Source organism: Gymnoscopelus braueri (assembly GCF_963280865.1).
Source record: "Gymnoscopelus braueri genome assembly, chromosome: 22".
NCBI classification, from domain to species: Eukaryota; Metazoa; Chordata; class Actinopteri; order Myctophiformes; family Myctophidae; genus Gymnoscopelus; species Gymnoscopelus braueri.
In genome coordinates, this window is record NC_137624.1 from 10,539,278 (window position 1) to 10,559,325 (window position 20,048).

General features: G+C 40.4%; 1 protein-coding gene and 1 long non-coding RNA gene across 2 annotated transcripts; both read left to right on the plus strand.

Annotated features, from left to right (window-relative positions):
* The first annotated feature begins 755 nt into the window (after nucleotides 1-755).
* LOC308078043 (uncharacterized protein) lies at nucleotides 756-4,572 on the plus strand. Its single transcript, XM_080419102.1, has 6 exons — nucleotides 756-988; nucleotides 1,663-1,764; nucleotides 2,524-2,955; nucleotides 3,061-3,194; nucleotides 3,537-3,649; nucleotides 3,915-4,572. The coding sequence occupies exons 1-6, from the start codon at nucleotides 772-774 to the stop codon at nucleotides 4,045-4,047; spliced, it is 1,131 nt and encodes a 376-aa protein (XP_080275228.1). The 5' UTR covers nucleotides 756-771; the 3' UTR covers nucleotides 4,048-4,572.
* A 2,764-nt stretch (nucleotides 4,573-7,336) lies between these two features.
* On the plus strand, nucleotides 7,337-15,387 carry LOC308077885. The gene is made up of 6 exons (XR_013932467.1): nucleotides 7,337-7,409; nucleotides 8,120-8,267; nucleotides 9,161-9,303; nucleotides 10,136-10,261; nucleotides 11,740-11,788; nucleotides 13,963-15,387. It is a non-coding gene; the product is annotated as an uncharacterized lncRNA (long non-coding RNA).
* The last annotated feature ends 4,661 nt before the right edge of the window (nucleotides 15,388-20,048 follow it).

The following is a 20,048-nucleotide window of genomic DNA, read 5'->3' on the forward strand; positions in this document are numbered from 1 at the left end:
CAAACACCGTGGCTGCAGGTGGTTTGGTAGAATTCATGGCTGAGGAGACGCTGGAGCTGATTTGGGCCTGAAGGATCCGAAACACTAGAAAACAGCGACCTTGGACGGTTCACAGAATGTACCAACAAGGGGGAGCACCAGAGGAACCTGCCATGTTCCTCATTGACAGTAATGTTATTTACTGTTAACCCGTTAAAACCGGGTCATCTGTCAGTTTAGATTTTAACCTCTTTTAACCATTATTTCTTTGGCTATTCAAAAATAGCACAGATATACACGCTCATAATACATGAGCTTGTAGTTCTGTTTGTTTTTTCTTATCATGAAAATTTGTGCAAATATTTGAATATATATATATTTTAAAGCAAACATTTCCAATCTTTGCTTCTGGGGGTCCCTGGAACAAAATATTTTGAGATGGGGGTCGGCGGCTAAATACATAATTCTGGGGGTCCTTGACATGAAAAAGTTTGAGAACCACTGACATAGAAACTTATGTTTTTAGAAAAGTTAAATCGTCCGCTCAGGTCTTAATGTGTTAATACAATGATATGTACTCATTGTCTGTGAATACATAAAGCTACAGGGTTTCATAAACAAATGAGCACCTTTGCATTTACCGAAAGGGAAGTTTTAAGGAACAAAGAAATAGATATCCAAAGAGATAAACTACTTCACTATTTTTTCAAAGCATTAATTTTCATCTTCCGCTTTTGTGACCTTTGTTTTCCAACAAGTCGTACAACGAGTGCAGTTTGAAGATCAACTAGAATGAGTGAGGAGTCTGAGGACGTGTACGCCAAGCCAGATCTGACCAAAAAGGTCAGATATGGCCGAGGAGATACAGAAGGAGAGAGAGAAGACAGAGGAGACTGGGAAGAAAGAATAGTAGACATCTATGGGACTGCAAACTACCCTGACCCCAACCCTGACCCCGGCATACAGCTGAATGCTATACAGAACAACACAGCACAACAGCAGCATGCAGGTAAAATTAAAATTAACAGAAAATTAAAAAGTCTTCAAAAGTTAATATTATTCAATAGTTAATTAACATATCTATGGATGTTACACAGTGTAGTTGTGTCTGCAGAAGTGGGTGAACTGAACTCTCTTTTTGAACACAAAAGGTTAACCCAGAACCTTATGGAACTTTCCAGAACCCATGAAGTTCTGTGATGTTTTTGTTGTTTACTATCCATTATAATAGTCTTAAAAAATGCACTCATAAAAAAGTTGTGAGCTTGTAGATCCATGTTCTACAGATGCCATGTTTCATTAAAAAATATATATATATATTATTATAAAACAGTTCCCAGACCTCAGGATGGTTACTTCCATCTCCTGAAACCAAGCCGTAGCATGTGGAAACAAATCCTGTGAAATATGTTTAATTGCATAGCACTGTTCACTTAGTTCCTGTCGTCGAAAAAATACATAATTTGACCCATGTAGTAAATGACTGTTCCCTGTGTAAAACAATCTCAGAAGCAGTGAGTTGAACCCTGAAAGCTACTCAACATTATTAATGTTATCTCTCATAAAGCGTCATGATAGATGTAACTTATTTCAAATGTCTTATTTTGGAACTAAACTCTATAAAACTTAATATAAAGTAAGTGTGATGATGCGTCTATTATGTTGATGTTGCTTGTTTTTCAGGCGGTGAAGCGTCAAAGCAGAATGGTTGCAGAGCTGTTGAAGTGTGTGTGGGGCTGCTGTGTCTTCTCCTATTGGCTGGCATCATTGTCCTGGTCATACTCTGTGAGTAGCATATTAATATAGTAACACTATTGTGTATGTCTATGATTTGACTCCCAAATACTGTTGATGGCTGTTGAATTAAATATTTGAGATATTTTACCTTTTTGAGGTAGATGGATTGGCATGAGATGTGAAGCAATTGATAATCTATTTAGGTGTTTTTGTCCCTGCCTGCATGTGCACATGCAAGTGTGGGAAATTCACACACTGCCATGTTCTGTTTGGCTCATTGCCAGACGTTATTGAACAGTTTCTTCAGGTGTTTTGTTTAAAGCAGGGAGCAGACATATTATGGAGAGTCCAGTGGATTGTCCATGGACTTTGCCTTTCATACTCCAGTGAACTGGAAACAAATTCAGAGGATAACTAACACCTCTATAGACAATTCTCATGGAAAGGTCACATAGACAGGTATATGAATGGAAGAAAACACTAAACAAAACTGCTGCATTGACCTCCTACAGTCAGATGTCTGCTCAGTGTTCATTATCTGTCCATGCAGAGCCTGAGTTTATTTCCTAGGAGGTCTGTACAGCCGTCATTATGCAGAGGTCTGTTTATCATAATTAGCCCTTATCCCTCCCACCTCACCACTTGGCCACAGTTCCTCCACCCTACACACCAAATGTGTATCACCACGCCCCACCTGCCATGACGTCTTTCTGCAATAAGTACTTTTGTCTCGTTGTCAAATGAAGATAACAATCAGAAGAAAGTTGATTGTAAAGATAATCTGTGTATTGATTCTCCTTCTTACAGATTGTGTATTGATTAAAGAGAAAAACATCCTGCAGTCCAGTTTTGATCAGTTACAGACCAGACATGATGACAACATGACCGGACTGAATGACCAGTGGAATACTAGATTTGACACGTTACAGACCAGACTTAACAACATGACTGAACAGAAAGACCAGTGGAATACTAGATTTGACAACTTACAGACCACACTTAACAACACGACTGAACAGAAAGACAACTTACAGATCAGACTTAACAACATGACTGAACAGAAAGACAACTTACAGACCAGACATAACAACACGACTGAACAGAAAGACAACTTACAGATCAGACTTAACAACATGACCGGACTGAAAGACCAGTGGAATACTAGATTTGACAGGTTACAGACCAGACTTGCTGCATTGACACTTAACAACATGACTGAACTGAAGACGATTCTTTGTGGTCAGTGAGACGTCACTGTTTTTATACATTCTTATCATGTTGTTCATCATTTGTCATTAATCTGAGCACACAAAAACAGTTTCTAACATTATGTTTTGTTGTTAGAATCACATGGATTTACATTTGGTGATGGCGTGTGTTATTACATCTCTACTGAGAGGAAAACCTGGGAGGAGAGCAGAACATACTGTACAACCAACCAATCTGACCTGGTGATCATAAACAGCGAAGAAAAACAGGTGAATGGTGTGTGTGTGTGTGTGTGTGTGTGTGTGTGTGTGTGTGTGTGTGTGTGTGTGTGTGTGTGTGTGTGTGTGTGTGTGTGTGTGTGTGTGTGTGTGTGTGTGTGTGTGTGTGTGTGTGTGTGTGTGTGAGAGTGTGTGTGTGTGTGTGTGTGTGTGTGTGTGTGTGTGTGTGTGTGTGTGTGTGTGTGTGTGTGTGTGTGCGTGCGCGTGCGTGCGCATTTGTGTCCATTACTGCATGCTGTTACCGATTCCATTTTGTTGAGAGAGAGACACACATGTATTGTACATACAAACATCACACACATCTATTCAGTAACCAGCTGCTTTTCTGTCCAGGACTTTGTTAAAGGAGTTGTTGGCAGAAACAAGAGTGTGTGGCTGGGATTGACTGACAGTGACGTAGAAGGAGACTGGAAGTGGGTAGATGGAACGCCACTGACCGAACCGAAGTAAGACTTTACCTTCATTCTTCTACTCTTCATTTCATCAAACATGTTAACTACATTTCACATATAACCTCCTCACATTATTTTCTAAATGGTATTAAACACTATACAAAAAGATAATTATACTGTATCTGTTGTCTTTTTTCATTATCCAGTTGATGTGTAATACCTATTAATGTAATTTGAAGTCATGATTAAAAAACAAAAAACATTTAGAGAAAAATGTTCTTGTGAAGGTATTGTAATGAATGAAATGTTCCTTCTACAGGTACTGGCACGGTCCTGAGCCTAATGACAATGGTAAAGGAGAAGACTGTCTTGAGTTGTCTAATGGAGGTTGGAACGACAGATCATGTTCTCGAACTAAACTAAATTGGATTTGTGAAAAAAAAATCTGGTGAGATGCTCATTTTCACAATGTATTAGTTATGTGGTGTGTTGGTACAGCTACATGATGGTGTGTTTGCATGTAATAGTTTATGTGTTTGCTTTGGTTTGTCTGCCTTTCTACCCAATATGCATTGTAGACATTACTTAACCACTTTAACCCTCTATTCTGAGTTAAACGGACCAGAGTTACAATTGTACTTGGACAACTTTTTTTCTGTGTACACCAAACCTCTTCAAGACATGATGTGAGCTTGTAGATCTGCTATTTTTGGCAAATCTTCCCCCCTGAATGGGCATGCAGGGTTTCAAGAGGATAATTTAATTTCATATTTTCATTATTTAGTTAAAGGGGACTCTATGTAATGTAACAGGTAATACATGAATAATAGCCATCTGTTTCATTTTAATACCACAGACAGATAGATCAGTAAAGTGTTTTTGCATTCTGTGTTGTATTGTGATGGAACTGGGTTTGGTCCAAATCAGTTTGTTAAAACAGTGAATGTTATAACATACATGAATAAAACAGTACATGAACACAAATGACTGCACTGTAAATTACTGTTACATTTCAGAATGTATCAAATCAATGTTCTATTTGTGACACCAGTGAGTATAAACTGTTGCACCTCTATAATAAAGAATACACTTTTGTAACAAATATACAGTATGTACAAATGAATAATAATAAACGCCCCTGGGTTTGGGCTTCTTTAAATGTAGGGCAACAGATAAGAAACAACTTCAGATATTTGCATACTAGTCCATATCTATAGACAACTATATCAGTTGCATTTTTACATAATTATATGGAAATTACTTAAAACGAGAAGTTTTGAAAAGGCAGTTGTACAGGCAGCAGAATGGATTTGCACAGTGATGACATCACCAGTGGAGGACGTTACTAGTTCTAGGCCTGCATACTGTAATGATGGTACTTGGTACAATATTGGCCTATAAATGTTTATTGTAAATATATAGCATTCAAGTCTTAAACAATTACATGCATTAATGATATAAGTATCCTAGTATTTGTTTATCGGGTGTTTAGGTGAGTTTACCAGGGTGGACTTCTAACTGCTCTAAATATTAAGTGTTGGAGGTGCATGGGGCTGTTCAGCTGTTTGACAGATTTCTACTCTCCTCATTGCAACAGTTGAACTATTTTCTAATATTTTAAATGCTATTATAAAATACAAACCTACCACAAAAAGGTATTTATACTGCCCTACGAGCCAAAGTGCATTAACTACGAAAAAAGATTTAGCTGATAAATGGGTTTAAAGGTGTTTCAACTGGTCAGGCAAATGAGATATCGGCATATAAGTGATATTACACTAATGGTATCTGTTCTTGAGGTAATTGTTTATCCCCCAAAATCACGAAGGCTAATTTGGCCTTTGGGATACACAAATAAGTCGGTGTGTCCAAAAACGTAGTTACTGCATTTGGCTTTGTAGGGCAGTATACCTGTTGTCAATTACACTATCCAGTTAAGATTGCTCCCCCCAAAAATTGCCCTGAGTGCTCTGCAAAAAAAAAGAAAGATAAGTAGGACACCAAGAGCACTGAAACACAACCATTCCACTAAACAAGGCATCATTCAGGTTTCAAGGTTTTTCAGCACATAAATGTTATTATGTTATGTTGTTATTCTTCTACAAAACTGGTAGTTTAGTTGTTCCATTACAGTGTTTTTGAAACTGATAGTATAATATACTGAAAGTGTAATAGTATAATATGGAGTTAATGATGATGATTTTTCATTCTGTGGATCACAGGCGCGTACGGTGGGTTCTAACGTGGACCGGGCAAGATTCTTAATGACTCCCCCCTTCCCCCCGGCCCCTCACCCACTGCGTCGCGGGCATGTACGCGCGCGAATTAATTCATTAAATGACCATAAAACAACATTAACAACACTCTACCCATCCCTCAGTGTGTTCCATCCTCAAATGTTTTACTTAAGTAAAAGTATCAAGGGTTAGAAAACTTTTTTTTCACATTTGAAAACTTGTGAAATGGGACCTTCTGCATAATGAGTAGCCTACTTTTACTTTTGGTACTTTAAATACATTTTGATACCAATACTTTTCTACTTTTACTCAAGTACATTTTGAATACCTTACTTTTACTTGTAACAGAGTATTTTTACATCGCAGAATTGATACTTTTGTTTAAGTAAAAAATTTGAGTACTTTTTCCACCACTGGTATTCAGTGCATGCAGTGACTGTTAGTGCACACAGGACGAGGGTGCACACAGGACGAGGGAGTCGAGGGACACAGCATAGCGACCCTTCATTTCAATAAGGGCAGACGGCAGAGCCAAAACCTGCAGAACATGTTTAGCACAGCCACAGAGATCACGACTTGTTTATTAGAGGCAATTAGCATGTCTGGCTGGGGCCGCTTGACAATGGGAACGGTGGGGTGGGCGGAGGCTGCGGAGGCTGCGGAGGCTTTTTTTTTTTAATATATATAAAAAAATAGGGGAGCAGAGTTTTCCAGACCGGGCCATGGCCCCATTGGCCTCTATGACGGTACGCCCTTGGTGGATCAATGGTTGGTGTCATTGAAGGCTGATAACTGTGACTATATATGCTACCACTTGGGAAGGGCTATCATGTTGAAATATTATCTATATTTATATAGACTTTTTCAAAATACCAAATTAGAATTTGCCACCATGAGTGACATCGATTAGTGAAAATTCTGGCCTGGGCCCATGGACTATTTCTTGGGTTTAAAATCCTCTTAACAGACCTTGTATTGAACTGTACTTCCCTGTGCTTGTCTTTGCAAACTGTTACTAAAGTATTCAATCAATCAATCAATAGAAGCTGGCAGTAACAGAACACTGTCCCCCCCCAAAAAAATAAAAATAAAAAACAGAAGTCTCGCTAGACGAGATTGAAATCTCGAGATTTCAATCTCGTCTAGCGAGACTTCATTTTTTTTTTTTTTGGTTGCATAGTGTTCCCAGACAGCACCCAGCGTCGCTGCGACGTCAGAATAAGAGCGTCATATCGCCGATACATCGCGTTCCATTTCTGTGCATAGCGTGGGTGTTGCTAGGGGATCGGCAGAGCGACTTATTTTCCCTGCGTTGGCTATGTAGAGGCTATGTTGCTGCTACATCGCATCGGTGCTATGTCGCGTTCAACAGGATGGATTTTAATCAGAGTTAAATAGTTGGCTCACTTGCCTGTCACGCCACAGGGAGGCGCTAACCTCTCGTCACCAGTCTAGGGATGAGCTGTGAACCACTCCCACTTTACTAGCTGTTCGTCAGAGCCCAGCTGGCAGCGGTGATGCAACATAACTTTCTCCGGCCGACCGTCGTTTCTCCTCATTTCAGCTGTTTAAAACAGGTTTGTAATGTAAAACATCACAGTTATGCACTAGAAATGGTTAGGATATGTTCTAAACTTCATAATTTCATCGATGATATGTCAAATATGATTTTATTTTTTAGGTTATATTGAGCTGAAAACTTCAGTTCTGTTAGTAAAGTAGCCTACGTCACGCTAGACTAGACACTACACAGGTCGGTACCTGGTTTATGGCTACACATGTTTTTCTATTTATATTCGACTCATTGACAGCTTATTTTTTAAGATAATGGTTAAAAATGACACATTGTACTGTACACATGAGGAAAAGAGTAACAGGCTTAGTTTATATGCTCCTAGCCCTGTTTGGAACCTCACTCTCTGTACGAAAGCTATCGTGGAGAGTGAGGGTCACTGTGTGTATATATTGGGCCTTGAGAGAGAGGTGTGTGTGTACTAACCTGACATGTTGGAGATGATTCTTGAACAAATTGAATGATAAATAAATGGTAATTTATTTATTTATTTTGTATAGTGTTGTGTATGTATTTTTATGTGATGTCTATCTGCTCTGTTTTTTTTTTTTTTATAGGCTTTTTTTTTTTTAAACACAAGAGCCATACTGTTGTCATGTTTTATATAATTGAAAAATGCAAAAAATAAGGGGGAAAAAGGAGGAGATTGGTACTGGAACAGAACTAGTATTATCTGTTAAAACTGTTACTGTGTGTCATGCTTGGTGCCTTTAGATTTTTGGCTGATGGCTGCTGGGACTGATTCTGTGACCTATGAACTACGAATGAGACACATGACCAGACAAGACCACGGACATACAGCCAGTGACCGGCGACCACAGGGCACGAGGGATCCAGGCTGAGAAAGTATGCTGTGCATCTGGTACGTTCAAAGTGACTCTGTATCTCTTGTACATTCTTGTGTCTTTCTTCACCAGCGACTATATAGACGCCTTAACAGACTACGTCACACTAATAAGAACCAGTTTGCGCACGCAGGCCGGCACCAACTGAACCCCACTGCTCATAAGATGCGATGTAAAAGTGGTCATAGCCTCACGTGTAAAAATGCATCCCATCAAACTTTCAGATGCTGTTTTTCTCCCAGTGTGGAGGAAGAATGCTTAGGATTTTTACTGTGATCTCTCGCTCTTGAAATATATATAACCCATGGTTTCTGTTGTGTGTAAACAATAATAGCAATTCAAAACAGTTGTCCCCCAAACCCCACCTCCAGTGGCTGTCATAAGAATGGAGGGAGCGCTCTATGATCATGGCACCAGAACCTGCTCTTGCTCGCGCAGCTGCAGCCCGTCCGTCCCGCAAAGGTGTCGTGCGCAGAGAACGTCTGAGAACAGCAGACCTACAAGCTCACAACAGTCTCATCCGCGACGTGATTGTGAGCTTGTATGTCAGCTGTTCTCGGCACTTAATACCGTTGCGGGGTGAAGTACATATGTCTCACTAGGACGCACCTCACTAGCCAACACACAAGAGGGGGTTGAATGAACTAAAACCAGCGCACCCCAAAACAGCAGGTTTGGGGTTTGGAAATCTGTTGGGAATTGATTACATGAAGCAGTCACCTGTGCGTCCAGTGTCAATGTTTGTTAACAAATAATTGGTCTATACTACACTGACTACTTATATTGACACATCAAAATGTAAACTTTGTTCAATTGTAAACTTTGTTGTATTGCCAAGTGTTCCATTTTTCTTTTACCATCTTTTTTAAAATATTTTTTGGGTCTTTTCTGACTTTATTTATTGGTATAGTGGAGAAGGACAGGAAAAGATATGTGAGAGATGGGGAGAGACGTGCAGATCGTCGTGAACGGGACTCGAGGCCTCCCATCTTCTTTTTAAGCAGCTCAGCCAACACCAGACATTTCTGAGACTTGTAGCCCAACAACCTGAATGTGAGTTTTTAATTTTTATGCCTTTTTATTCAATGGTGTCCTCTTTGTAGCTGAAGACTGAAGACTATCTATTCCATTACATTTGTAATAATTATTATGTTGTGCTGTTGACAGCCCCTCTCCACACCAGGTATACTTAAAGAAAGGCTATCTTGATTGACTTATGATCCCTACCACCTAAGCCGTTTTGAATAAGTGTGTGTGTGTGTGTGTGTGTGTGTGTGTGTGTGTGTGTGTGTAAACTAACCAAAAAACAGATGTTTCTTGACAAAAAAGAACTAATTGAATGATAAACAAATGTTTATTTTTAAAAATAGACTGATAAAGGTACAGAGAAACACAGCAACCAGTAGCCTGGGATCCAGCCTGCTTCGCTACGTTCGGCGGACTTTTTATTCTCTCTTCGCTTCTCAGTCTGGAAAGCCTCCCATTGGGAGGTTTTGCAGAACTACACTGGAACTACATATGTTACGTTGGGCAACGTCGTTGCTGATTGGATGTTGTTCAAACGAATGACGAATCACAACGATCACACTGTTTTTTTGGTCCCGCCCCGCACCACAGACCAATCAGAAGCCCCAGGTTCGATTCGAAGCTTTTGGCGTGTCCCGCCTCCCTTGGAGATAGGAGGCTTTCCAGACTGAGAAGCGAAGAGAGAAAAAAAAGTCCGCCGAACGTAGCGAAGCAGGCTGGATCCCAGGCTAAGCAACCAGTACCATATGTTCATTTCATCTGTTAATACTGACATTTATCTGTTATTGTGTGTCATGCTTGGTGCCTTGAGATTTTTGTCTGATGGCTGGTGGTACTGATTCTGTGATCTATAAACAAGACATATGACCAGAGAAGACCAAGGATATGCAGCTAGCGGCAGGCGACCATGGCATGACGGGACTTAAGCAGCTCAGCCAACACCAGACACTTCTGAGACTTATCAGTGATCACCCAACACCTAAATGTAAGTTTTCAATTTGTATCTTTTTTTTATTCAACGTGTCCTCATTGTAGCTAATTATGAAGACAATGTATTCCACTGTACATATGGAATAAGTATCCTCCCAGGTACATGCCGGCCATGTCAAATATGCTGGTGACAGCCCTCCCCACACCTCAACACCAGGTATACTTAAAGAAAGGCTATGTTGATTAATTCATAGTCCCTAATCCCCTGAAGCAAGCCCATTTTATGACCATGCATACACCTCATGGTACACTAGTACCTCAAAGGCATTAGAAGCAAAACTTCAGACCTCCCAAAACAAACTGATCAGGTTACTACTAAACCTTTGCACACGCACATTCCCACTAGGCCGAGGAAGAAATGCCACTTAAAACTTTTCAAATCAGCCTCATGGTGGCGCTATAACAGGCCGATTTGCATTTTTAACTATAACTGCACCGATCTGCGTGAAACTTTGCACGCACACTCCCTAGAAGCCAAGGAAAAACATCTGCACTGCATTTTTCACATTTGCTTTTTACAGCGCCACCAGGAGGCCGACTTATGTCAAATACATTTTTGGATATTAATCCTTCAGATCTTATCCAAACATCACACAAATCGGTACACAGTATCTCTATAGTCATGTGATCAAGACGCATCTGTCCGATATTTCATATTCCATCCTGTTGGCTAAGGTTGGCTTCCAAAGTTAGCAGGATTGGTCCGTTTTGAACAAAATGTCTCAAAGCATGAACGCGGCGTGCGATTTCCCTGAAAATTTGCACGCACATTCCCACTAGGCCGCAGAAGAAATGCCACCCTTTTCACATTGCCCTGTTATAGCGCCACCAGCAGGTCTACTTTAGCAAAACACATTTTTGGAACAAAATGCCTCAAATCATGAATGCATGCACATTCCCACTAGGCCGAGGAAGAAATGCCACCCTTTTCACATTGGCCTATTATAGCGCCACCAGGAGGCCACAATAACCTACCTGACCTGGCGGAGACCTGTGCTCTAGTTATACTATAGGGTGGGATGGCTCAGGGTAGAGGACAGAGTACAGCAACTTGCAATGGGCCTGGTCTTCAATATACTAAAGGGATCATTGAGCCCATGTACCTGTCTAACTGCTTCAAGAACGTGAGAGACACATGCAGGCCCAACATCAGAAGGAGCTCCACTGAACTCGTTCAACCCAGATTCGGCACAAACTTGGGGTTAAATTTGTTCTGTTATGCCACCAAAGTGTGGAATGCCCTACCAACACCCATCAAAAAGTGAGACTCCGTACCCTCCTTCAAAACCGCCATAAAGAGCACCTGTCTGCAATTTGCAACTGGTCCTAGACAAGTCTTCTAAGCTTGACACCAGGAATGTATTCAATCAATCAAAATAGCTTGATACCGTAATGTCCATCTTTACAGCAGCTATAAGTATAAATGTCAAACCACATAACATTGAATTTATTTCATTGTGTTTTCCGCTGTAGATCTTGAAAGTACTCTCTACTGCACATCAAGAGCCAGAACAAGCACAAGGTATCTCTATATGTATATATTAAAATATTGTTTATGTTGACTGTTTTTGTTCATTCGTTTTCTCACATGCATTATCAGGCCAAAAACTAAATATGCTCTAGGCCCTCTTGAAGAAAACGGCACAGGGCTAACAATCTGTAGAGCTGGAAAGTGTTAAACTGTATTTTGCATTCAACATTGGGGACATATTCCTTTACAGCAAAGAGTGAAGACTGCACAAGGTACATTTTAGCCACATTAACCCTATAGTCCCTATTCTGGTCATAATAGACAAACCATCTGTGAAAGTTGCCGATCTATAGCTCACAACATGTCGCGTTGCAACGCGTTGTGAGCTTGTAGATCAGCTATTTTCGGCACGATGGATTTGGTGTTGCAGTGATGGCATCGAAGAGATGCAAGGCTTTAACTAACACCATATTGGTGTATATCAGTGGTTCTCAACCTGTGGGTCGGGATCCCCATGGGGGTCCCCACATGATTTTGGGGGGGACCATTACTGCATCAAACTATACCATAAACGGGTAAAACATTGGCCAAATTGTCAAATAGCCTAATATAACAAAATTGTGAAAATAGCCGATCTACAAGCTCACAACGCCTCGCAACGCGAGGCGTTGTGAGCTTGTAGATCTGCTATTTTCACAATATTTATCTGTGGAACCGAGTCAAACTAAATTGAATGCCTCAACTCCTTACATTCCAAGTGCTTATCAGGGTGAGGGGGTCCCCAGTTCAATTATGATCATTTTGGGGGGTCACGGCCTGAAAAGGTTGAGAACCAGTAGTGTATATGTTACAGTATGATTGGAGAACCAGTACGATTGAAGAAAGCGCGCTCGTTTTTACCACCCACCCAGCACTAGAGGGAGCCACAAGCCAGGCTTGTGCACAAACATATATGGCCACACACACACACACACACACACACACACAGTCACACACACACACACACACACACGCACACGCACACGCACGCGCACGCGCACGCGCACACACACGCGCTCATGCTTTTTTTGGTTTATTGAAAGCAGGACTGTTTAGATACTTTTATTGTGTTCTGGCTTTTGTTTTACTTTCTCCCTGACACACACACACACACACACACACACACACACACACACACACACACACACACACACACACACACACACACACACAAATCAAACGGCGCTGAGTCGACTAGTGGAGCATCGGCCGGTCAGCGCGGGCACTCGCGCCTGGAGGCGCGAGGGCGCGCTTCCTCGGCCTCAAGCTCCACTAAGTCGGCGCGCCGTGCGTGTGAACGCGTGTTCAGCGTTCCCCTCATAGATATTATGGTTCCCCTAGCGTAGCTTCCTGGTTGCTATGTGGGGGGGAACAACAAAAGACAGGTCTCCGTCGGCGCATCAAAGCCCCGCCTCTCCGCGCTCTCCTTCTCCTCCTCGGAGGAGGAGGAGAAGGAGAGAAGGAGAGGACGGGACGGTTTATTACGCGAGGAGGAGGAGGAGGAGGAGGAGGCTCCTCTTCCTCGCGAGCCTCGCGTAATAACCCCCCGCCTCGCAGCGCCGTCCTCCTTCTCCTCCTCGCGAGCCTCGCTAATAAACCCTGTCTCGAAAAGCCCCGCCTCGCCCCGAAGGAGCCCCGTGCCTAAAAACGAGCGCTCTGTCTTCAATCGTACTGGTTCTCCAAACGTACTGTGACATATATATAACACCATATTGGGAGGCTTCCACGACGAGGTGGTCATATTAATGCTCTTCTCCTTAAACGGGAGAATGGCGAAAGCCTGAAACGTCACAGCAGCACTCGGGTGCAATGAAGCACTTTGCAACAGGAGCCCACAGTGTGCAAGCCTTTTTTGTTTTACAACATGGGAAGAGCACCTTAAGGAAGACAGCCACTGGGGCGCCCGCTGGCCTAGTGGTCCTTTGCTGTGTGTCACCCCCCATCTCTCTCCCCGTCTACTTTCCTATCAATAAAGGCAGAAAAAGCCCCCAAAAATATCTTAAAAAGAAAGACAGCCATCCATTCTGTCAGTGGAAGAGTTATCTGTTGATTGCTTCTTCACGGTGTACACATGTGATTGATAAGATGTATAGTCATGAAGGATTTTTTTTCCTTGTCTGTACTACGCAACATCTACAGTATATTTGCTGTTGATGTTTTTTTGTTTGTTTGTTTTTTCATTGCAGAAGCCATTGGGACTACATGTACATGCTACAAAGCATCAAGTCAACAGCGCCATGACCGATCACTTCAAACAGGCTTCAGGTCGAAAGTGGTGGTGGGGGCTAAAGAAACGGACTGCAATCAACAACAGAATGAAGTGGTCTTCTTGTCTTTGTGGGCTCCTCAGCTTTATCATATCGTCAGCGTGAAACAGAAACCTTGCATGTCTAAAACTGTTTCGTTTTCAGGAAATGGGGAAAAAGAACCTGTGTTCCAATGTAGTATTTAGTCACAAGCTCTTTTCATTGGTTAAATATTTTTTAAACCCACAGACACACTTGACCACTTTCGCTTTATTTTTATTTTTTTAATGGCAGATCTATAAGCTCACATTCTGTCGCTATGCGTTGTGAGCTTGTGGATTCACTGTTTTTGCTACTTAAACTCATGGTTCAAGGTTGTTTTATGTTGTTACATCTTGTGCACAGGTAGATGGACTGCATTTATGCATTTAACGCCTTTATAGTCTTTCCGGCCCTTCAAATCGCTGTACGATGTACTTCACATTCACCCATTCACACACCGATGGCGGAGGAAACCATGCAAGGCACCAACCTACTATCGGAAGCAGTAGGGGTTCAGTGTCTTGCTCAAGGACACTTATGATACTTAGCCAGCTTCCTTCCTCTTGTATGTCAAAGTAGGGCATTCATTTACTAAATATTCTAAAATAATAGTCTGCACACTATGGCTTGCAGGGCACCCAGTTAAAAGCTTTATTGGGTATATCAGAGGTCTTCAACATTTTTCAGGCCAAGGACCCCTTAGCTGAGAGAGAGATGGAGCAGGGACCCCCCGCTACATACTGGATTCATGTTAAATGTGTGTTTTCAGACATTTAACCACTTAAAACCCTCAATACTTTGTAAGCTTGAGCTTTGACCTGCTCTTTTTTTCCCTGTACACAAAACCTCTTTGCCGAAAATAGCAGATCTACAAGCTTGTATGCTATTTTCGGCTAATGTTCCCCCCAGAATAGGGATGCAAGGGTTCAAGTGGTTAATGTAAAAAATTAGAAAAAAAATCCCTATCACACAAAGATTTGGCGGCCCCCCTTCAGTATCTCTGAGGGGTCCTAGGGGTCCCGGAGCCCCTGTTTAAGACCCCTGGTGTATATCATACAATAAAGCTTTTGACTGGGATCCCTGCAAGCCACAATGCAGGCTATTTTAAAATTGCCTGTAATGTTTGACATTTGTGACATTCTGCATAATGAGTACTTTTACTTTTGGTACTTTAAGTACATTTTAATGCCAATACTTTTGTACTTTTACTCAAGTACATTTTGAATTCCGGACTTTTACTTGTAACAGAGTACTATATTGCAGTATTGATACTTTTACTTAAATAAAAAATGTGAGTACTCTTTCCACCACTGGTGTTGTGACACTGCACTTTTTGGACTTGTATATACTGCTCTGTATATTATGATTATATTTGCACTGAAAATAACAGACTTCATAAAGAAAAAGGTTTCGTACAAAGCTTTGCTAAATGTTTCTTTGTTGAAATGACAGGGAAAGGGTATTGTGAATGAAGTAGAATTTTGCAGAACAATTTTAAAAGGTATAGTAAGAAAATGTGTCATTTCTATGCAGTGGTAGGCTAAACAATGGAAAACTATTACTGTTAAACTAACTTATATTTAAATATCCAGTAAGAGACCAAAGACATTTTAATGTATATTTATCATATGAAAGGCTTCCATTACCAGGTACAGCAGGTAAGGACTTTTTCTAATAAATGATTTATTCATTTTAGATTTTTGGAAAATATTAACCATCATAAAACAATGTTTGCACATGTAGAGTAGTGTAGAATAAGTGTAGAATGGACAGCGTGAGAAGATAGGATAAAGAGAGGACAAGGAGAGAATGAGGAGAGGGTGAAGGGAGTATAAGCGTCCAACCGTCGGAATTAAGATCGCACAGAGAGAGCAGCGATGTCGGCGCAAAAGCGGCCAGCGACGTCGCGGAGACATCTTCCCAGTGAGCAAACGCTCCCCACGCGACATAGCCCCTACAATGCTACAGAGGGATGTAGGCATAGGCACTACATCGGCGCTATGTCGCTGTGCTGTCTGGGTTCTGTCACTATGAACGTCCGATCTCTCTAAAAAAATTAAAATAAAAAGCTATTAAAATATGTGATCTAACCTAAGGCCTATCCGCGCACCTTTTAAGCTGTGGCGGCTCAGGGGTGGAGTTATGACATTTTTCTACTGTACCATTCATCCTAAGATATCATAACGTCATAGAAAAGGTAAGAAAACTTTAGTCCAAAATTCTCCTTTAAGCCTTAGGTCCTGACATCTCTGTGACAGGGATGTCTGTCTGTAGCAGGTGATCAAGAGAACCGATCAAGCACACACAAAAATTAGTCCACTGACTATACTATCACTCAGTCACTCACAGCACGTCTCTTAGTAGGCTACTGTTGAAGCGTTCTTTTGTATTTTAGCCTTGAAAATTCCAAAGTACTCCAACATCGAACTATTATATACTGAAGGAGGACAGGGATTTGAACATGGCATCTCTGTGCTGAGTCTGATCATTAGTTTAACTGGCAAAACTTTAAAATACTCTGACTCATTTGGTTCAACTGCATCCGTAACCTGGGATTTGACAATGGAAACTCTTTGCAATAACATATATTCAGTCATTTCAATTTGGCCGTTAAGCTTATCTACAGTGTAAATTCAATATGCATCATTCTTCATCATCAGCTGATAATGTCATCTTTTCCACTTTGCTTTGTGCCAGTTACTAATTTGGCTTCATGTGATGGTCTATGCTGCCCTCTTGTGGTTCACAATGTATCCTGCACATAAGGCGCTGCTCCCTAGCCTGGTAATCCATCCCAGTCACTATAGTACTAAGAGAACACAATTATTGCATTGCAGTCGTATGAATTCACATTATCATGCGTATTCTGCACAGGATTAAATTTTGTTTTGGCTTTGGCCTCCCCGAAGATATACGCTTTCCCTATTTGTGTTTCTAATTCAGTTGCTGTAAGCTTAACTTCAGTATTGGTAATAAGTGTACACTTTTTTTGTGAGACTTTAAATGTGTTACTCCTTCCTAGCCTCTAAACTACATTAGGGTTGTGACAAAGTTTTGGATGAATGTAAGTTAAAGGACGACTTCACCGATTTTCAACCTATCTTCATATAATTGGTCCTCCTTACTAATACTCATGATAAAATGGTACAATTTTTTCCTACTTGGTCTGCGTCTCATAGGAGGGCTGTGGACAGTCCAGAAACCTGTCTAACAGTGACATCATCATTAGGCATGATTTTTTTTCCCAACAAGATTTCACATTTTTTATTTCGATTTGTATTAACACGAGAACAATGGCTTCTTTTATTGCATTGCAACTTTCCAGGAATAGAAAGCCTGCAGTTTCTATTAGCTTGGATTCCCCATTGATGATGTCACTGGTAGACGGTACTCTGAACTTGTCCACAGCCCTCCTCTGAGACACAGACCGAGTAGAAAAAAGTATTAGTGAGGACCAATTATATGAAGATAGGTTGAAAATCGGTGAAGTCGTCCTTTAACTCAATTCTCATGACGTACAAATAACTCCTTCAAATAAGTGAACAAGAGTCATGGCAGTCATGGCATAGATTAGAACTTTATGCACAGCATATTGCATACAAGCAAACAATCAAGAGTTTTTGTTTATTTTAATTCTGTAAAAATGACAGGAGTGATGATATGCCACAGGACCTACGTGTATATAGATGTTTCGGGATTATAGACTTTAATAGGCCTACATAAGCCACAATAATGCCTGTCTTCTTACAAAGCCGTTGTCCACAAGACAAACTCTGATTATTTGCATGCAGTCAGATATTGTAATTTTACTTGAAAATATATATAACAAAACATTTACCATAACATGTTCATCATTTAGAAATCTTAGTAATCAAAAACTGCTGCTATAACATCTAGGAATCGCAGTAACTGGCAAGTGAAGAGAGAAAATAAACAAGAACAAATGCACATAACAGGTGCATGAATAATAAAACAAAACGTCACCTTCCTAAAATAATGGTCCAAATATTATATACGTTTTTCAGAAAACATAATGAACGGAACCAAATATATTACTTAATTTCACACAAAACATTTATGACTATATGACTATTGACACACAAACAACGCCGCCTGTTAACTACACGTAAGAGAAGATAATTAAATGACTTAGGCCAATTTGCGTTGTGACTTGGGCAATTGTAAACCTGACTACAGCCAAATTACTTCTGGATTAAGTGACTTGTGTCACCTTGAAAGGTTGTAAAATTACAATTACATTGTCTTGTGACTTACGCAAAATACAATGGCCTAGGTCACATTCTTGACATAGGCCATTATACTACAGCATCATCTTAGCATCATCAATAAGGATATATAGCAATTCTATCAGAGGTGGCCAGCATCATAAAGAGATGATTTAGGCAAAAGACATATATAATTTCCTCGAACAATTATTTTAGGAAGGTGACGAAAACCTCCCTAATCCTGGAGTTGACTACCTTTCATCATCCTATTTGGTAGATGCTGTTTTGTTTATCTTTTCCTAGGATAATTTTGGTTTCATAGTAGCTATCAATACAGAACATTGTGAGATTTACTTAAATTTCCTCCATTTTGAACTGATCAGAACCTACAGTTTTGACACACCAACTGAATTTGAACCACTGTAACCATAAAAAGATCAATTTCTTGTAAAAAATGTCTCTACATAAAACAAATTAACAAAAATGTAGAAGGCCTATAATTGTTTATGCATCCAATGTGATCAATCCAAAAGTAGAGAATGGAAATAAAACAAAAAGTCTAAATGACTATGGCTTTATTAATAAATCATCATCAAAGTTCTGCTGTAAGAGGAAGTTTGCGGCCAAGTTCTTGTTCTTCTCACAGGCAAAGTAGGCTTGTATAACAAGTCCCTTTGGAAATCCTAGAGCTTTTAGCTGGAATGACAAAGACAGAGGTTAGAAGTAAGATAGCAACCAAGAGACCGGTTGACTCACATTTGGGCCTTCTCTCAACCCTTTAAGAGCAGGAACGCATCTGTCATTTTAGATTTCTTTGGCTACTGAAAAATAGCCGATATACAAGCTCATAGCTATGAGCTTGTAGATCTGCTATTTTTGAATACTGTGCGCACAAACTGAAAGAAGAAGAAATAATTGTTATAATAATAATTATATTTCCATTCCAACAACATGGTTTGAGTGAAAACATTGCGTCTGGCTACAGCTGCTATTGACAATGAATATATACCACCAACTTAGAGTTTCTCACTACTTCGCTTAAAACATTTTTCTGCTACTGTAAACAAAATCACACTTTATATGGATTGTTGAAAAACCTGAAAACAAGTTCAATAATCTCTTTTGTGATATACAAGACTTTGCGATATACAGTATATATTGCAATGACGATACATTTTCATTATATTATGCAGCCCTACAGTGTTTTTGTTCATATCAGTAATTTTTTAAACACAATGAAAATCAGAACCCTTAAATTAGTGTTTGTCTGTCTGTGTGTTTCTATGTGCAGGGCGTTGCTGAAAATGAGCACTTGTGCTCAGCTACTACCCTGGGTAAATAAAGAACAAACAAACAAAAAAAGTCTCTTGATCAGAGTCCCCCAGGGCTGTATACTAGGCCCCCTCGATCTCTCTACACCAAATATCTTCGCCAAAACATGTAGATCCGCTATTTCTGGTGCATGTTCACCTCAGAAAAGGGACGCTAGGGTTCATGTGGTTAAAACTATGACTGATGGAGCCATGCAGCCCACTCTGTCTCTCCAAGTCCATAAAATGAATGCACAGATTACCAAAACACTGTTGAACTGCTAGAATGTCACCAGACTGGTGTAGAGCTACCTGGTACCCGGGATCTCCACATTCCATCCACCAAATCAAAGGTCTGTCAGAAATATAAACACTATGAATAATAATAATATTTTTATTCATAATGCAATTTATATTTGAAACAAATCTCAAAGTGCTACATGGCATA

Bases quoted from the DNA above. Each gene is read 5' to 3' on its own strand.
- LOC308078043 (XM_080419102.1), top strand. From the start codon at position 772: ATGAGTGAGGAGTCTGAGGACGTGTACGCCAAGCCAGATCTGACCAAA. The intron at 1,765-2,523 runs GTGAGTAGCATA...TCCTTCTTACAG, and splicing joins CATTGTCCTGGTCATACTCT to ATTGTGTATTGATTAAAGAG. The intron at 3,650-3,914 runs GTAAGACTTTAC...TTCCTTCTACAG, and splicing joins ACGCCACTGACCGAACCGAA to GTACTGGCACGGTCCTGAGC.